Source organism: Portunus trituberculatus, chromosome 20 (genome assembly GCF_017591435.1).
Source record: "Portunus trituberculatus isolate SZX2019 chromosome 20, ASM1759143v1, whole genome shotgun sequence".
Lineage (NCBI taxonomy): Eukaryota > Metazoa > Arthropoda > Malacostraca > Decapoda > Portunidae > Portunus > Portunus trituberculatus.
The window spans coordinates 9,156,168-9,175,021 of NC_059274.1; the positions used below are offsets into that span (position 1 = coordinate 9,156,168).

Below are 18,854 nucleotides of genomic sequence, written 5' to 3' on the forward strand. Positions count from 1 at the left end.
GAAGCTAATTTGTTTACTTTTGTTGCCTTTTTTAGAATTATAATTGTGGTAGTATTTGCTAGGAACTGCCATAATACAGTGGGACTGTGTGTGTTTTAAGGATTGAGAGGGGTGCTGAGGCACACTAGTTCAAATCCTGGCCACAGATTGAAGCTAGGAAAGAAATCCACTTGGGGTAATATCTCTCAAGGCCAAATCCAAGTCCATTAGAAGGTATCATTGTAGCCCTGGTATACTAGGGGAACCAGAAATAACAAGAAAAAAAAAATAAAAATAAAGGTATTTCCATAATTTATTTCATCATTTGTAGTATTCAAGATTTTAGCTTCAGATTTCTAGTGTGATATATCCTTCCTCAGCATCCAATAAAAATGTGAAGGATGTCCTCACTCTTTGCTGTGAGAGTTGTATGATTTATAGGCAGTAGAAATCTTCACTCACAATTTTTGTTAATTTTTAATAAGCAAACAGCTGGAATGAAGTTGCATTGATTTGCAGGTGTGCGGCTGTTGATGCACGCTGCTCACCGCCTCATCAAAGAGGATGGACAGTATGCCTGCATCACTGCTTGTGCTGCTGGTGGACAGGTGTGTACCATCTTACATCAGCTTCTTTCACACTTGAAAAATACTGCTTATATTGAATTTTTTTTGCCTTTGGTTGTATTTACATCACTAATAAACAGGAAAGGAGGCCATTTCCTCTTTCAGTCCATTCTATGCTTTTATGGTTCTATTTGGCAAGCTTTATATCTCTCTTATAAGTAGTGATCTTTATTCTCTTATTGTGACCTCTAATTCCTCTCATTTCGCATACACAGATCTTCTCTATCCAACATCTTCACTTGGCTCGCTATCCTGCTATTAGATCTCTCATTGTTAATTTTTCTAGTATTGGAAGCATAATTTTATTGAGTGTTTACTCTTATGGCAGAGCCTGTTGTTATGGGACCTTTGTTGCTGCTCTGTATTCTTACAGCTATTTTGTTTCTTGTTGTAGGGTGATCAGACCACTGCAGCATTTATACATTTCAGTCATATCAATGTGACAATTGTCTCCTTTATTTCTTCCAAATATGAATATGGTGTCCATATAGGTTAAGAACTTTGTTATTTTATTTATATACTTCTATGGTGACATTTTAGACCATATTCTTTTTTTTTTTTTTTTTTTCTCTACCACTATATATTTTCATTTTTTCATCTTAGTCATATTTGCATCTTCTGCTACTCATGGAATATTGTACATTTACCAATGTTAAACTCCATTTGTCATTTACTCCAATCTCATATTTTATCCAAATCTCTCTCTGTAGTACCTCAGTCACTTTTCTTTCCTCATCCATTTTAATTTTGTCATCTGCAAGCATATGTGGGTGTGCAGGCATATATTGACATCCTGTTTTGGACAGTTCCTTTCGTAGGGGACAATGGCCAGTCATATTATATGTAAATGAATTATTTAATATATACATACAAAATGTAAAATGTATCTGAAGTATCAGCATATCAATTTTTGTCTTGGTGTATATGAGGATAGTGACTCATGTTTACAGTATATATATATATATATATATATATATATATATATATATATATATATATATATATATATATATATATATAATTATATATAATATATATAATTATAATTATATGGCCCTAGGACCATAGAGGCTCAAGCACTGCCTTGCTGAACATAGTTATTCATATCTACAGAATTGGCAACTCTTCCTATGTCTGGCTATGGTGTATGCAACACTGTTTTTCAGTTTTAGTAAGGTTGAAAGTCTTGTAGTAAATCAAAATCTTTCTTAGTTCTAAGAGTGGAGTTGTTGTTGATTAAACTTTGTTTTCCGTTTTTTTTTTTTTATTAAACTGTTTTCCATTTTTTTTTTTTTTAAGTAGTGGTTGAGCACTTATAGTCGTGGAAGCCTCTATTTGCTGAACAGAATACAAGTGATTCCTCATGGTAATCCAATAGAAAATTACAAATTATACTTGAGAATATATTAATTATAGAGTTAATTTCACTGACCTGTTTGTTTGTTGCAGGGTGTCGGCATGATAGTTGAGAGGCACCCTGAGGCAACGGTGTAGTGCTACTCTCACTACACTCAGAAGCTGCCTTACTCACACAAGCCTCAGCTGTCTTGGGTGAATTATAGGCCTAAGAAACTGCACTGATCAATGCAATATTCATAGTGTAATTATTGTTTTCCATGTATCATATGCTTGTAAATACCAGTGTATTCATTCATGAAGGATTTAGGAGTCTCCATTACATGTCAGGAATCCATTCCACAAATTTCCTGCATAATGTAAAAAAGATACTAATTTTATTCCTACTGGTTTTTAAAAGTGCATTTCAATGGCTAATATGTAATTTTCCAGCTCAAATTCTCATCCATGCAAAACTATAGAAAAGCTTTTTAATTTCATCTATGTAGGCAAGCAATTTCCTGATGTACACACCTAATCCATACAAGCCTCTGCATATATACTCTACCTCAAGTGTGTAAACTACTTTGTTATGTATGGTTCCTCTTTTGCAAGGAATGCATAAAAACTTATCAATTTTGAATTGCCAGACCAAATCACCTTCAGTGGAGTTACAGACCTACCTGGTAAGAACAGAGAACCTGTTAAGCTGTAATTGTATAGGGTTGTCACTTTTTCCTTATCTGGTGACACTGCTTTTGAGGCAAGAGGAACATATATAGTGTGAACCACCCCTGGGTTAATATTCTTTATACAATATATTCACAGCAACATGAATACAGCCTAAATACTATTTCATCAAAGACCAGCAGTGTGTAACAAGTTTGACTTATTTTGATGTGGATTTGACATATGATGGAGAACAAAGACCAGCAGTGTGTAAGAAGTTTGACATATTTTGTTGTTGTGGATTTGACATATGATGGAGAACATTACTATAGTTTAGTGTATGTGGTTTAGTGAACAGTTTTATGGTTAGCATCAAACTACTAGTATTTGCAAAGGGAAAACTGTATTTTCTTCTGGATTCAGGTCCAGAAGTCATCTCTTTGGTTGTGTGTGTGTGTGTATGTGTGTGTGTGAGAGATAGAATGTTTTTGTGTATTTAGCTTTGTGTTGGTTACCCAGATGTGCAGTGTCAGCTTCAAACGTAGAAATAAATTTTTATAATCATATATTAAGGATATGTCTATAACAAATAAAAGTTGATGTGGAATATGAGCGCTGTTTTGCATATTATGACTGCTTGTTACAAAATTATATGTTATAGACATTTTTTATAGTTTACTACATACTGAGCTGACTCCCCAATATAATGGTGACCAAGACAAGATCAACAAATGCACACAGCTTTGATGGTTTGACACAACAACTGAAGATGAAATTATGTAATGGGAAGGACAGAGGTGTGGGAAGACAGTAGTATCCTCTTGCATACAATACTTCACGTTTGACATGAATATACAACAGATTAAAAATCCTATGGTTGAAACATGTATTCTTCATATAAAATGCCCTTTGTACCTTGTCTTTTGGGTTCATGAAAATATGATTCTTACAAACAAGTTTGTAAACTGGATACAAATAAAGAAATACAAAATCTTAATGTGGAAAAATATTATATTCCAAATAGATATTACATGATTCTTCTTACAAATGAGCTAAAATACTGTTGAGATTTATTAAGAGTGAGAACTTGGTACATATCTAATCAATGGAAAATGATGGTGATAAAAGGAAGTAAATGGGAGAATTTAAAAGTTTGGTAGAAAGCTGGCTGAAAAAAAAAAAAAAAGTAAGATGTAGGAGGGGAAGAGGACAGTGAGAGAGTATTCAAAGAATAGAAAAGTAGTATTACTGTAAGAAGCAGGGTATGGAAAACAATATAGGGAAAAACAACTAATTTGATCATAGGGTAGGAAGCAAGTGTTTAATAAAAGTATAAGTAGGGTAGGAAGTGGAGAGTTTACACAGAAATTAATAGGGAACAGATGGAGAAAACAATAGACAGGTTAAAGTGTCATGGAGCTAAAGATGGAATCAGAAATGTTAAAATATATGATGTAGTATATGTGACAGCATGGATGTAGGAAGTACCAGATGAGTGGAGGAGAGTAATTGCACTTTTAAGTGTAAAAAGAAGTTGGTGGGAAAGTTCTTACTATAAGATGGAGGAGAGTAACTTCACGAGCCTAAGGAGCATATATATATATATATATATATATATATATATATATATATATATATATATATATATATATATATATATATATAGAGAGAGAGAGAGAGAGAGAGAGAGAGAGAGAGAGAGAGAGAGAGAGAGAGAGAGAGAGAGAGAGAGAGAGAGAGAGAGAGAGAGAGAGAGAAACATTTTCACAATAAGAATGCCAGTGAAAGAATTCCTAAGCCAGATATGAGAGACTATATATAATTTAGTGCTACTCCTCATCAAGATAATAATGTGAACCACCACTGATTCTGAAAGCAGAGCACCACCACATAGCTACCCACTTTCAATCATAATAAAGAAGTACTTAAGGAGAAAATTTACATGCAGCTTTTCATGGACATGAAGAAAAATATATAATATAGTACTAAAAGGGAAGCTCTCTGGAATGTTTCTAAAATTCATAATTGTTACAAGGAATAAAGACTTAATTATACAGAGGCAAATGCTAGTGTGAAGGTGGAGGGGAGCTTGGTCTTACAATAAAAGTAGGTGTAAGAGAGTAATGTATTTTGTTATATTCCTAAGTTAATTATTTTTATGATAGGTGTATAAAAGTGGTGAAAACTTGGTGGGTAATGTTGGTGCTAAACTAAGAATGGGATGGATGGCTTTGGCAGCATGTCTGCAAATGATATTGTGTTGCTTGCAGAGTGAAAAAGATGCTTCTAGCAGTGGTAAATCAACAAATAGAAACTGAGGTGAATGAATGGAAAAAAGTAAAATGGTTATATAAAGGGATATCCTGGAGATAGATTTATAAAAGAATAAATGAAGATGAATATCCTAAAAAGAAAGAAAGGCCACTTGGAAGGTAGAAGGGTAAAGGATTACATATGAAATAAGTGTAAGAGAAGGTAGGATCCTTGGGAAAGCAAGAAGAGAAAGGTGGAAGATGTTTACTCCTAACCATCCTTTGGAGTATGTTCCCTCAGAGAGAGGATATACTAATAATTGAGGATTTATCTATTAGGTCTAAATTAGATTAGCTTTTTCTTTTAGACAGAATTAAGATACAATGTGTGATATTTATTATTTGAACATCTTTCATTCTGCTCTGTGTTAGTTTACAACTCCCTCACAGCCATCCTTGGTAAAGCTCTTGGGGAACATATGTTCGGGACAGTTGGACAGATCATTACAGACAGAGAGATAGGACAAGCGTATTAATCCATTACTTGAATGGAGATCACTGAACTAGATCTGCAACAGCCAATTCTTCAATAATGCTATATACAGTTTGTGAGCAGATATTTTTGTATTGAACTAACTTCACATTTCTATTGGCAATACATCTTTATTAAACAACTGCATTCTCCTTTACCTCTCCCCAAAAACTATTCCTTTACATCATTAAAAATTAATGTCTGAATGCATGAAGAATGACACACATATCCTCCTTGCAAAACATGTATCATAGCAATAATATAGAAGAAATATGAAAAATAACAACAGACTAAGAAATCTTTGGAAGACCTGGAATATATAAGAAAAACTCTGAGAAATTTCTTTCCTATCTGCTTGTGGGTTCATGAATTTTTCAAAATAACACTTTTTTTTCTCCATTTTTATCATAAAGCTTTCCTTCCACACTAAACATATACCTAATATGAGATGCCACATATAAAGTGAAACTAATAAGATATGTTAAAAAGTTAAAATTCATTGGTTTTAGTTCTGGTATGCATCACATCTGATACTCTCCAGAACATCAGCCAGGTGAACCCAACTTTCCACTGTGGCAGCCTAACCACCGCAGTAACCTTCCAGTATTTAAACAGCTTAAAATCATGAGCCTGAGCCAGACCTGATCTGCCGACCTTAGCAATGGCAGGCCAGCGCGTTACCACTGTACTACCCAGAGTGCTGCCAATACAAATAAACAAAAGGTTTGTACATATACTGCACTTGATCACTTTAAATCCCAGGGAACTTGCATCAAGGAGCACATATATTTCATAACTGACCGTGCATTATTTTCTAAATAAACCATCAAATCATACTTGAATACTAGTAATAACAAGAATTATATAAATTTTGTACCTAGCTCTGCCTACTGAATCACATAGGCTGACATGCATTGTTATGCTCTACCATGTGTGTGGCATTCCTTAAGCTGTTCACTCACCACACTAATGCTTGTTCACAACTTAGTTTCTTATACACAATGTTATTATTAGTCTAAAAATAAATAAATACATAAATAAATTAACAATAAATAGAAAAATCAATCAATAAGGTAAATAAAATGAATACTGTATATAGAAAATTAATAAAAAAAAAAAAAAAAAAAAAAAAAAACCCAGGTACTCAATTACAGATATCAACATTTGTGGTGGTAATTGAGAGCATAAATGTACAGGGCACCACAGCTAGAGCATAATACACATGCTGAGTTAGCTGATGAGGAGGGGAAAGGGACAAGTATGGAAAGGAGGGAAGTTAATCCAATGTGTCATGTGTGTTTAGGTGTATGTTGAATTATGATGAGTGAGTGTGTACTTTATTAAGGTGGGTTCACATGTGTCAATATGTGACTGAAATTGGAAGTTGGTAGAGTTTCCAACTGAATATTGGTGCCAAGCAACTGGAGAAACCAGTTGCAAAACAAGACCAATTTGTGGTCTTGTTCAGTCATTTTATGAATTTGTTTATATTGTAATGTCACAGAGAAAGGTTTGAAAATATGGTGTCCAGATGTAGAATGTTGGAGTTAGTGAGGGAAAAAGCACATCAGGGGCCCTAAAAATGAATTATACAACAAAAAAAGGCTTATGCAAATCAACATTTGATTTGCATAAGCTAATTTGCCAATTTCTAAGAACTGTTTCCCTCTAAGCAGGGTGTTGTTGGAGGTGATGATTGAAAACTTGTGATGATTTAATTAGATTGCAATTGTCATCGTCACCAGAGGAAGACATTTTGTTGGGTAGCTGTTCGTTTACATTCACTTCCCACCCACCAGCTGATACTCCCCAGTCGCTGTGTGACCATGTTCAGATTAGAAGATCTCAGTCAATACTTCTACCAACTTGCAATTTCAGCTGCATATTAACTCATGTGAACCTGCCTTTAGAAAATGTGTCTATTGTGCCAGTCTAAAATACATTGGGGAAGTTTGTTCCAGCCTTTCATGGTACTAGTACATGCCAAGTATGAATGGTTGTACACATCAATGTTAGTATGTTTATGCTTGTTGTGCTTGAATGTGTGTTACAAGCGTGTAGTACAATGTTTGTTCTATGTAGGTACAATTGTGAATCAATGTTAATTTGATTGCTTATGATCTTACACATAAGTCCATTGAAGTGGCCCAAAAATAGTAGTACTATTTCAATTTACATGTAAGTATCTTGTAAGAGACTTTTTGAAAGCTTTGGCAAAATCAAGTACACATGTCATATCAGTCAAGTTGTTGTGTAATGTTGTAAAATGTGCTAATTAGTTGTATTTCACATGAGCATTTAGGTAAAAAACCTTTATGTGTATTAAGGATGTTGTTTTGGATCAAGATGATTAATTACATTTGTGCATTACGCATTCAAAAATTTTGAAAGGAAATGATGTTAGAGATGGGGTGATAGTTTGCAGGATCAGTCTGGTGGTAACCTGTCTTGGAAGAGGATTTACATTTGCTGAAAGCATCAGATGGTGATGATATAGATAACAGAGTTTGTGTACAGATGATCAGAGGATTAGGAGTAAGGATAGACAACAAAGTCCTAACTAATTAAGTCTTAATTTCCCCTTATGGCTATAATCTTCCTGAACTAAACTTAGACTCGGACTTAGAACACTGTTATATGGGGCAATAAAAATGAGCAGCCTTTTAGTTTGTGTGGAATTTCTTACCTAACCACAGTTAAATTGATAGCATTACAGTATTAACAAATAATATGTTTAATGTTACAGACCAAAATCTTTGCTGAATATGTGAATGAGTGATGAAATAGTGCAATATGCATGCATGTATGGGTGGCTGTCTCATTCATTCACAGCAAAAGTAATTCAAAATTCTTTTGTTTCCTTAAAATGCTTACTTCTAAAACTAAATGCATAAACAGAGTTGTCTGGAGAAATACATTTCAAGGAAGCCTACACACCTTAAGACACAATGAACTGTACAACATTTACATGGGTTTGTACACTAAGGTTACCAGGTACTGTACTGTACCTAGGAATGGCCAAGGCTGCTGGCATCATAATTCATGAGCTCCTCAAAGGTAAGCTTCTGTTTCTTCTCCTTTGGCTTTTTGCAAGGTGTGCCTTGCTTGTTTGGAGTCACACCTGGCACAGTTTTATTCACACATCTTTCTGGTCCACTTACAGGAGAAGAAAGCTTGCTTTTCTTTAACAGTTTGTTTTCTTCAAACATTAGAGACTTGTCTCTTGTTTTTTCAAAGCCTTTCTTTTTATCATCCAACTCAACCTTTGCACTTTTTGGAGTTAATGGTTTATGGTACTGTTTATTTGTACATTTCTTTCCATCTCTAGAATTTTCTGGTGTTTCATCTACTGTTTCTTTGTTGTAACTGTTTTCTATATTCTTGTTTTTAGCTTTCTTAACACTTGTACTAGAAACTTTATGATGCCTCCCTGAAGTTCCCTCAGCACAAGAGTTTTTGTCTTCGGAACTTTTCAGGACTGGAACACTTTCATTCGCCTTTGGAATAGTACAATTATTAATATCCAATTTATATTTTTCACTTCTACTACTGCTGTGCTTTAGCTTATCTTTGATATGACTAGCACTGGCAAGCCTTACTTCATTTTTGCAAGACGGCTTTGGGGATGACAGAGAAGAGATCGCAGTGTTATTATTACTCTCCCTGTCTTCTTGGTGATATGCCAAGTCAAGTGGTGGTGGGCCATGGCTTGTCTTACCTTCTTTCTTTTGTTTTAACCTCTCTTTACAAGGGTTTTGATAAAGCCACACACTTTCTTTTTTATTTCTAACCAAATTCTTAGTGCAATTTTCTTGTGTTAAGGTCTTAGCCTTGGAAGAGAAGACTTTGATGCAAACCCTTTCACTTCTGTGTAGCGATGGTTTACTGCTGTGTAAAATTAGAGGTAATTCTTGAGGAACTTTCTTTTTCTTTGATAACACTTCAATGTCTTTGGAATTTTTGCAAGGCAGCACTGCATTCTTTTCAGGCGAGTCATTCTTGTAATTCTGAATGATTTGCACACTACTCTTTTCCATGCCATGCACAACAGTGTCCTCTACTTGATGTGGTGTGTTACTCTCCTTTTTGGCTACAGCCACAATGTGAACCTTGGCTGTAGTGTTGTTGCTTGTCCCACTGGACTTCCTTTTACCACTGGGACTTGAGCCATTCTGCTTCAAATTATTGACATAATTTTCATTCTTCTGCTCTAACTCTATCTGTGTTTCTGGACCTGTACCCAAGGCACGAAGTTTGTCATATTCATTTGTTTTCTTCAAAATTACTTTTGATTTATGATTTGCGGCTTGGCCAGAAGTTTTCCTAAACACTTCATCTGACAATAATTTCACCATAGATTGTTGCTTGGAGTTGTTTACACAGCTCTTGTTGGGCATTGAGTCCAAGGCTGTGTCTGCAAAGCTCTTGTCAAGCGTTGAGTCCAAGGCTGTGTCTGCACAGCTCTTGTCAGACATTAAATCCAAGGCTGTGTCTGACATTGAGTCCAAGGCTGCGTCTGCACAGCTCTTGTCAGATGTTGAGTCCAAGACTGTGTCTGCACAGCTCTTTTCAGGTGTTGGGTCCAAGGCTGTGTCTGCACAGCTCTTGTCAGATGTTGAGCCCAAGGCTGTGTCTGCACAGCTCTTTTCAGGTGTTGAGTCCACGGCTGTGTCTGCACAGCTCTTGCCAGGTGTTGAGTCCAAGGCTGTGTCTGCACAGCTCTTGCCAGGTGTTGAGTCCAAGGCTGTGTCTTCACATCTGTCAGATGTTGAGTCCAAGGCTGTGTCTGCACAGCTCTTGCCAGGTGTTGAGTCCAAGGCTTTGTCTGCACAGCTCTTGCCAGGTGTTGAGTCCAAGACTGTGTCTGCACATCTGTCAGGTGTTGAGTCCAAGGCTGTGTCTGCACAGCTCTTGCCAGGTGTTGAGTCCAAGGCTGTGTCTGCACAGCTCTTGCCAGGTGTTGAGTCCAAGGCTGTGTCTGCACATCTGTCAGGTGTTGAGTCCAAGGCTGTGTCTGCACATCTCTTGCCAGGTGTTGAGTCTAAGGCTGTGTCTGCACAGCTCTTGCCAGGTGTTGAGTCCAAGGCTGTGTCTGCACATCTGTCAGGTGTTGAGTCCAAGGCTGTGTCTGCACATCTGTCAGGTGTTGAGTCCAAGGCTGTGTCTGCACATCTGTCAGGTGTTGAGTCCAAGGCTGTGTCTGCACATCTGTCAGGTGTTGAGTCCAAGGCTGTGTCTGCACATCTCTTGCCAGGTGTTGAGTCCAAGGCTGTGTCTGCACAGCTCTTGCCAGGTGTTGAGTCCAAGGCTGTGTCTGCACAGCTCTTGCCAGGTGTTGAGTCCAAGGCTGTGTCTGCACATCTGTCAGGTGTTGAGTCCAAGGCTGTGTCTGCACATCTGTCAGGTGTTGAGTCCAAGGCTGTGTCTGCACATCTCTTGCCAGGTGTTGAGTCCAAGGCTGTGTCTGCACAGCTCTTGCCAGGTGTTGAGTCCAAGGCTGTGTCTGCACAGCTCTTGCCAGATGTTGAGTCCAAAGCTGTGTCTGCACATCTGTCAGGTGTTGAGTCCAAGGCTGTGTCTGCACAGATCTTGCCAGGCGTTGAGTCCAAGGCTGTGTCTGCACAGCTCTTGCCAGGTGTTGAGTCCAAGGCTGTGTCTGCACATCTGTCAGGTGTTGAGTCCAAGGCTGTGTCTGCACAGATCTTGCCAGGCGTTGAGTCCAAGGTTGTGTCTGCACAGATCTTGCCACGCGTTGAGTCCAAGGCAGTGAAAGATCCCACAGTTTTAATGAAAATGTCATCACATTCACTCATCTGTGTATTTGAGTTCCCTACTTTCAAACTTATAGGTACTGTCTCTTGTGGACCATCAATTACCAGAGTGGTGCTGGTAGCATCCTCTGTGGCTGATGTGGTGAGCATGTTGGTAGCAAAGGATGAAGATGGTATATGTTGAGTGGTGGTCATGATAACATCCACCTTGTTATCTGTGGTGTGACAATCAGTGGTTGTAGTGGTAACATTTCCATGACCAGTGGAAGGTCTAGTGTTGGCAGTAGTAATCTCTGTGGTATGCACAGCTGTACTTGCAATCTCTTCACAATGATCATGTAACACTTCTCTTTGTCCTGAAGACACACACACAGCGCTAGCTGCTTGAGTGGCGAGTGAAGTGTCGTGTTGAAACTTACAAGTGGTCTTGGCATTGTGGTCAAGTTCAGCATTAGTCAAAGGTTCTTGAGGATGCTGAAGGGAAGCTGGAAACTCCTTAATGGTTCCTGCAATCACTTCTGCAGATGCTGCATCAACTTCAATCTTTCTTGTGGGTTCAAAAGGAGCACTGGTCTCTTTAAGGATTCCATTGGTGCTCCATGTTTCTTCACAAGGTTCAGGAATGGCAGCAGCATTTCCTGTGACTTCACTGATAACTGCACTTTCTTTTGCAGATGTTAAGGAAGCAGTCACCTCTGCAGCAAGCAGAGTGGTATTTGTATGAGTGTAGTGAAAAGAGCCTTCATTGGCTGTGGTCTCTTCAGGACATTTATTTGGTATTACTCCCTCTTCTGATGTAGTCAGTCCAATCTCCTTTGAAGTTTCACTGTCCAATACTGTCTTCTCAGAGACTCCACTGACCAAGACAGTCTTTTCTGAGGATCCACTCATCACTGAGGCTTTTTCTGGGATTCCACTGGACAAAGCTATCTTCTCTGAGGTTCCACTGACAACTGCAGTCTTTTCACCAGTTTTACAAACAACTGCTATCTCTTCTGAGGTTCCAGTGGTCAGCATATCTTCTGAGGTTGTACTAGTCATCACAATTTTATCATAAGTTCCACTAGTTGTTGCAGTTTTTTCCAAGGTCCCTTTGCTCAATGCAATCTTTTCTGAGGTTCCACTGACAGTATCAGACTCATCAGTAGGCTCATGTGTGGTAACAGCATCTTCAATGGCCTCAGTAATGCTTTCATTCTTCTTTGCGGTTTCAATGACGACCTGAGTGTCTTCAGCAGGCTTAGCAGTGGTGGTCACTTCCAAGGTTTCATTGATAGCTACATTATCTTCAAAGGTACTCCTGAAGGCAGCAATCTCTTCAGCATACCTAGGAATGGCTGTGGTAATTTCTGAGGCTTCACTGGTAGAAACAATTCTTTCAGAGGATTCAGTGATGGCAACTGTCTCAGCATCATCAGACCCAGAAGTGGCTGTAGTTTGTTCTGAAGTTCCAATCATGGTTACTGTCTCTTCTAAAGTTCCACTGACAACTGTAACTTTTTCACTAGTTTGTTCTGATGTTCCAATGACGGATGTAACTTCTTCACCAGTATTTTGAGTAGTTTGTTCTAAAGTTACACTGACAGTAGTGTGTTGTGATGTTTCATTAACAGATATCACTTCCTCAGGTGACTTACTAATACTTTGCTGTGGGGTTCTGCTGGCAGGTAAAGCCTCATCAGACTGAACAGTGAGTGCAGTTTCTTCATAGATTCCAGTGATGGATGCAAACTCATCATTGGCTACAGTCTTCTCTAAAGCCTTTGATGAGAATGATGGGTCTGGCACAGAAATGGCAGTTCCATTAATTGGTTTGTGAGCAATGGAAACATCCTGCAAAGATTCAGATTGAGATTGAGCAGGAGTTGCATTGGAGTCATTTGGGTGTGGAAGACAAGAAGTGTGTGTGTCTCCTGCTGATGGTATGGCCTGGGCTGGACTGATGACCATTTCCTTATTGCTGTCATCACTCTTTGATGCTTTTATGTGCATCTCTGAATTATTTGATTTAAATCTCTTAGATTTTTTGTGTTTGAATGTGGGACATTCTTTTCTATTTTTCATTACTGATGCTTTCTTGGGATAGTGAGCAAGCCTTTTATCTTTCTTTGACTCGGTATTATTTTTGCAAGTATTGTGAATCTCAACACCATCTGTGTCTTCTCCTACCACATGACTGCTGTAGGCTGGAACATTGGGTCGGGATAAGTTTTGTGCTTTCAAATGTTCCCTTTGTAACTGTGGAATGACTGCATGCTGTAGTTCATGAATGTCTTCAGGATGATCCTCAAGATGATTGTGCAGCTGTCCCATCATTGTGACCAGACTTTCCAGCTGTTCCTTAGTGAGAGGGAGTGGGGAGAGCTGTCTTAGCCAGTCCACCACCTGATGCTCTCCCTCTCCAAGTAGCTGAGAGGTGCGCCACACAGCATACACGAGCCCCTGTGTGAAGTGCACTGCTGACACTGGGGTGGCTTTGCCTCCCACTAAAGCATCAAGGTTCACATGCAGCAAGAAGTCTTCCCAGCACAATTCTTCACCTACATTTCTGCTGTCCTGCACTGTACCTGCCTGACTAGTGTCAGTACCTACAAAAATCCATGCAGGAATTGGTCCTTCCAGGATATCTCCTGTCAGGGCTTTGGAGCACTGGCTGGTGTTGAGCAGGAAGGAGGCCAGGTTGTTAGGGCATGGCCTCAACCCACTGTCATACATGGTCACAGGCATAAGGGCTGCCAGCCAGCAGGCTAGATCTCCAATAGCAGCTCCCACCTGCATCCTGAGCTCATTCATCACCAATACCAACCACACAGAGAAGTGCTGCTCCTGCAATGGCTGACGTTTACCTTCGCCAATCACCTCATCCATGCTGAACTGCTCCACCAGTACTTGTATTCTTTGAAGCAGCTGTCCTACGTCCTCCTGAAGCAACACCAGATAGAATTATAGAGACAACTTTACTTAGCCAATGTTATCAAGCACAGAGTCACTTCACATTTCTAAACTTCATACTTTCCCTAATGAGTGCCAATAAAAATTACAATCTTGGATATAAGAAAATAAACAAAGGTCCACTCTTTTCTCTTAACCTCAAAATTTTTCATACTTCTATGGTTCATTAAATTAGGATTTTTCAATTTAAATGCAAAATAATTTGCTTATGATAATTGTTTCTCCTGATTTTTCTTAGCTAATTGCTATGATCAATTTTGCATGGTCCTGGAAGATAAACTAGGAACAACTCATTTGTGGAAGCAGTGACTTTCCGTGGGCACTGTCAACACACAGTATGCTCGGAAAGTCTTGATGCTGTGGGACCGACGTCATTTCCAGTGACTGAGGTTCACAACTACATTCCAAGGAAAGCAAGATGTTCTGATATTTTGTAACATTAAATAGCAACTTACTACACTCTATCAAGCACAGGCATCACCAGTTTGGGAGGCAGTGGCTTAGTGGATAAGGTGGTGAGTGTGGGATTGGGCAGACATCCACACTTAGGTTCGAATCCCACTATGTACCACCTAGATACTTTGCCATTTGCCGAGTGGTTTAAAGTTACCTACATGTCACCATGATACCCAGGTTCTAGGTGGTTACACCAAAGATACGCTTGGGTGGTGATATGGGCCCCAATATGGATACCACTATAAATAAAATTGCCGGCACCACTAATGGGTGGAAGCTGAACAGTGCTTCTCATACTCTTCAAGTAAAACCTACAGGCACTATAGGCCACAACATAAAAGTGTGAGAGTCACCAAGTTAGCTGTTCAGCTGATATATGAAGAGTGTGGTCAGTGGTCTGCTGTGCCAGACAAAGGCTAACTGCACTACTATTTTGCTTCCTCCCACCCTCTCATCATGTCTAAATTTACTGCAAGAAGAAACATAAGATGCTTACATTGCACAAGGCTGGCCACAATCTCCCATTTATTTCCACTCAAACAGGAGTTAGGTTGAGGACAATACAATGATTGGTGCTACAGTGATTGGTACAGTGTTTCAAAGACACTGGTGAAGCCACTGCACCTGCCCCACTTTCCAAGTCTGGTAGGCCTCATAAAACTACTCTTGAGTACTTTATCTTCATCCACTTTTCTCCACAGCATGACTACCTAACCACCTGACAAGGGCACAAGCCCCGCCCAGCAGGATCATGACCATTTCAACCTGAAGGTTCCAGTATTGACCACTGAAACCCTATTCCACAATTTATGGACTAAAAAAGAAAACAGATACTTTGATTCTGAATACTGCCAATTCATCCCAAAAAATTAAGAAAAATCCTAAAATTGTTTGATATCTGTTGGCATTCCACCATACAAAAAACTTGTCAGCCAGTGAAGTACAGTTGGCTCCATAGCCTGGGAGACAAAGAGTAAATTAAGTGAGCAGGACTCCTCAGTCACACAGGTGCAGAAGGAGGAAAAAAAAAAAAAAAAAAAAAAAAAAAAAATAGTTATCTTGTAAGTGCAGGATGTCTACTTATTTCCATTCAAAAATTCTGAAAACATATTAATAGACATGAGCAGAAGATCTATTAGGTACTCACAAATTCATGAATGTATGACTGCTGCTTTGGGTCAGCCTCCAGGTTCATGGTTTGCGTGTTGAAGGTGAACAAGTATTCTGACAAATCCACAGCCTCAGCCTCCAGCCCACATGACTCTCCCACCTTCCTCTTCACAAACACTTCAAACTGATCCCCAAGCCGCTCAAAGCAGCTCTTGCACACCTAAAGTAAATAAATAAATTGATACATAAACAATGAAATGAAGAAGTGAATAAAAGTAAACTATCTGATTAAGGTTAACAAAAGAGTAGCAAACACATTTCCCACTACTACTGCCGGGAGAAATGGTATGTGAAACTATTCAATCAAATGTGACATTTCTACCTAAAGTTTGTGATATTTTGAATCTCTTAAATATACATAACTTAATATTGGTAGAGCAGCTGTGTGGTTTGTCTACAAGATTGACAGAACTTTTTAATATTTTATGATAAAATATTTTTGTGGCAGTATTTGTGCTAAACTCAGGAATTAACTGGACACATGAAAAGGATACAGATGATTGAAAGGAGTGAGTACTGACCCTGGCAAGGTGAGCATCCTCTGTAGAGACCTGAGGGAGGGGAACAGCCAGAGAGATGCACACCCATCGGACAGGTACCAGCAGCGTAGGAGGCCGGATATTTTCCTCCACGCTGTGCCAACAACTGAGAGGTACCAAATATTTGACACCACACACCACACAGCAGCCATTCACTTTAGAAGGTGCGTGCTCTGGGGTGTTGGCTGCTGGAGCTATCTCTCTGCTGATACTTGGCAGAGGATGGTAGGTAGACAGGGCATTGAAGACAAGTTGTAGAGGAGATGAGTTAGTGTCTAGCTCACTGCAAGAAGATAATGGCTGCTCAGATGAAAGTAGTCTTGAAGGTTCCATGATGCTTTCTATCTTATGAGATGACACTGCCTTTCCACTAAAAGCTTCTCGAGGCAACACAAACTTGAGATCTTTCAGAATTACCAAAGGTTCTGTCTCTTTGCACTCTTTATTTGCTTTTTTCACTCTTTCTGGAGATCCTTGTAGCACAGGTGTCTTCTCTTCATGGCCACCAGTGACAAGAGTCCCTACCTGCTGTGACTGTGGGTCCTCTGCAACACTAAACATCTCTGTCACTGCCTTTTTCAAAAACCTTCCATTCCTTCCTCTAAAACAATGAATCCTTTTGCCACCTCTGGGAGAGAAGACTGGTAGTGCACTTGAACTAGCATAATCCCGACTGGACTTTGCCTCGCCATCATGGACACTCAAAACCGTTGTCACATCCACGTCACTTTCGCACAACTTCCTCTTTTTGTCAGGGAATACATTTTCTTCACTAAGTTTTCTCTTGTGACTGTGTTTCTCAATATCCATGTTTTCCTTCTCACCGTCACCACTCTCCTCTGAAATGACTTGGGGGGCATGGCTCTCTGTTGACCTCTCACTTGACCTCACCATTTCTGAAGATTTGGCTGCTTTGCTGGTCCTCTCCTGTTGGCCAAACACTTCACCCAGCTGCGGGCATTCCTTGGCCACCATTCGCACCTTCACTCGTGACAGGTTCACTTCACTAACATCTATGTTTTTGTGGCGCGCAATCCTCTGCACCACCTGGGACCTGTCGGCAATGCATTCGGAATTAGCATGGAGTGATCAAGGAAGAAGTATCTCCACTCCACTCCTGCACACTAACAGATCTTAAGTTTTGTGACTTGTCCTCCTCTAATAACCATGACTTTAAAATAGCTTTAATTAACTGTTTCCTCAGACAACACTGATCTTCTTAACTTTAAAGTGAACACACCACATAACATTACTGCGTCTTGCTGTCACCATAACCACCAACACTAAAATTTCTCAAGGTTCTGTTCTATCACCCATTCTCTTCCTATTATTCATTATGAGTATAAACCAAACAACTTGCCCTATCCTCTTTTATGCTGATGATATCACCCTGCACTTTTCTATGTCTTTTCTGAGACAACCAACCCTTTAGAAAGTAAGCAGATTATGCAGGGAAGCCACAGAATGCCTGGCTTTTGATTGAGGCAGAGCAAGCTTTGTATTGTTTAATGCCTCAAAAACTCGATACCTCCCTCTATCAACTCAACACAACCTTCAATTGATACCCAATTGTCCTCCTTTTCTACACTGAACATCCTTGATCTGTCCTTTGTTTATGATCTAAACTGGAAAACTCACATATCATCTCTTGCTAAAACAAATCCTATGAAGTTAAGTGTTCTGAATCGTCTTTGTCAGTTTTTCTCAACGCCCCAAATGCTAACTCTGTAATGGTGAGCTTATGTATGGAGTATGCTTCTTATGTAAGGGATATTCCACTCATAGTTTTTTTTGACAAGGTGGAATCTAGGGGTGGGCGGGAAATGAGTCTGGAATCAAGTCTGACGATTCTGTCATGGCTGACAAGAAACCAAGTCCAAAGTCTGGGAACCGAGTCCATGCGATTTTTAATTTGTATGGCACCTCATTATATCAATCATTAAGGAATGTGTTTAAGAAGTAATTATAAAACAAAATGCGATTGATAAAGTACTGCTAAAATGAAATAGAACCTACTGATATTGCATGAATCCCTGCACGAATATCAAAGAAATTACATGAAAGTCAAAGATAAATTTCACTCAAGCTGACCAATAGCAGCTCTGCTTTAGTGTTCCCATAATCTATTTTCTTTTTTTTGTGTATTCATTAGCAGATGTCTGGTGACATCACAAGTAGGTATATATATTGGGTGCCCATCTCACACACAGTTCATAATAGGCTAAACTGCTCCAGATAGAAGGTTTGTGACAGTTTCCTCTACAAGACAATTTACTCTCATTTTCCAATGCATATGAGCTTACTCTTCATTCACTTGTTCTGCAACTCCTCCTTTCTTAAATTATCATATATCTAAATTTCCAATTCCATTTCTTTTTCAAGCGCGCAGTTAAAGATATACAAATCACGTAATCATCAAACTTGTGCAGTAATCTAACTTTTTTTCAAGCAAACGTGACAAAACAAGCTTTGCTTTTGTCAGCCATGATACCCGAGAGAAACTGAACTGTGTAGGGCTATGTGGAACAAACATCATCTGACGCTGTCACATGCTTGGTGTGCAAAGATGCAGT

At 39.0% G+C, this 18,854-nt stretch overlaps 2 protein-coding genes across 2 annotated transcripts in view; one reads left to right on the top strand and one right to left on the bottom strand.

Moving 5' to 3' along the window:
• The window catches only part of LOC123506794 (trifunctional enzyme subunit beta, mitochondrial-like), a 46,669-nt gene extending 43,063 nt beyond the window's left edge, over nt 1-3,606 (top strand). Inside the window, exons 9-10 of the mRNA XM_045259132.1 lie at nt 499-587; nt 2,055-3,606. Of these exons, the coding sequence (XP_045115067.1) occupies nt 499-587; nt 2,055-2,099 (134 nt within the window). The 3' untranslated portion in view covers nt 2,100-3,606. The remainder of the gene's footprint in view (nt 1-498; nt 588-2,054) is intronic.
• LOC123506793 overlaps nt 3,603-18,854 on the bottom strand; it is a 34,701-nt gene continuing 19,449 nt past the window's right edge. The window contains 3 exon segments of the mRNA XM_045259131.1: nt 3,603-14,086; nt 15,720-15,902; nt 16,264-17,335. Of these exon segments, the coding sequence (XP_045115066.1) occupies nt 8,402-14,086; nt 15,720-15,902; nt 16,264-17,335 (6,940 nt within the window). The 3' untranslated portion in view covers nt 3,603-8,401.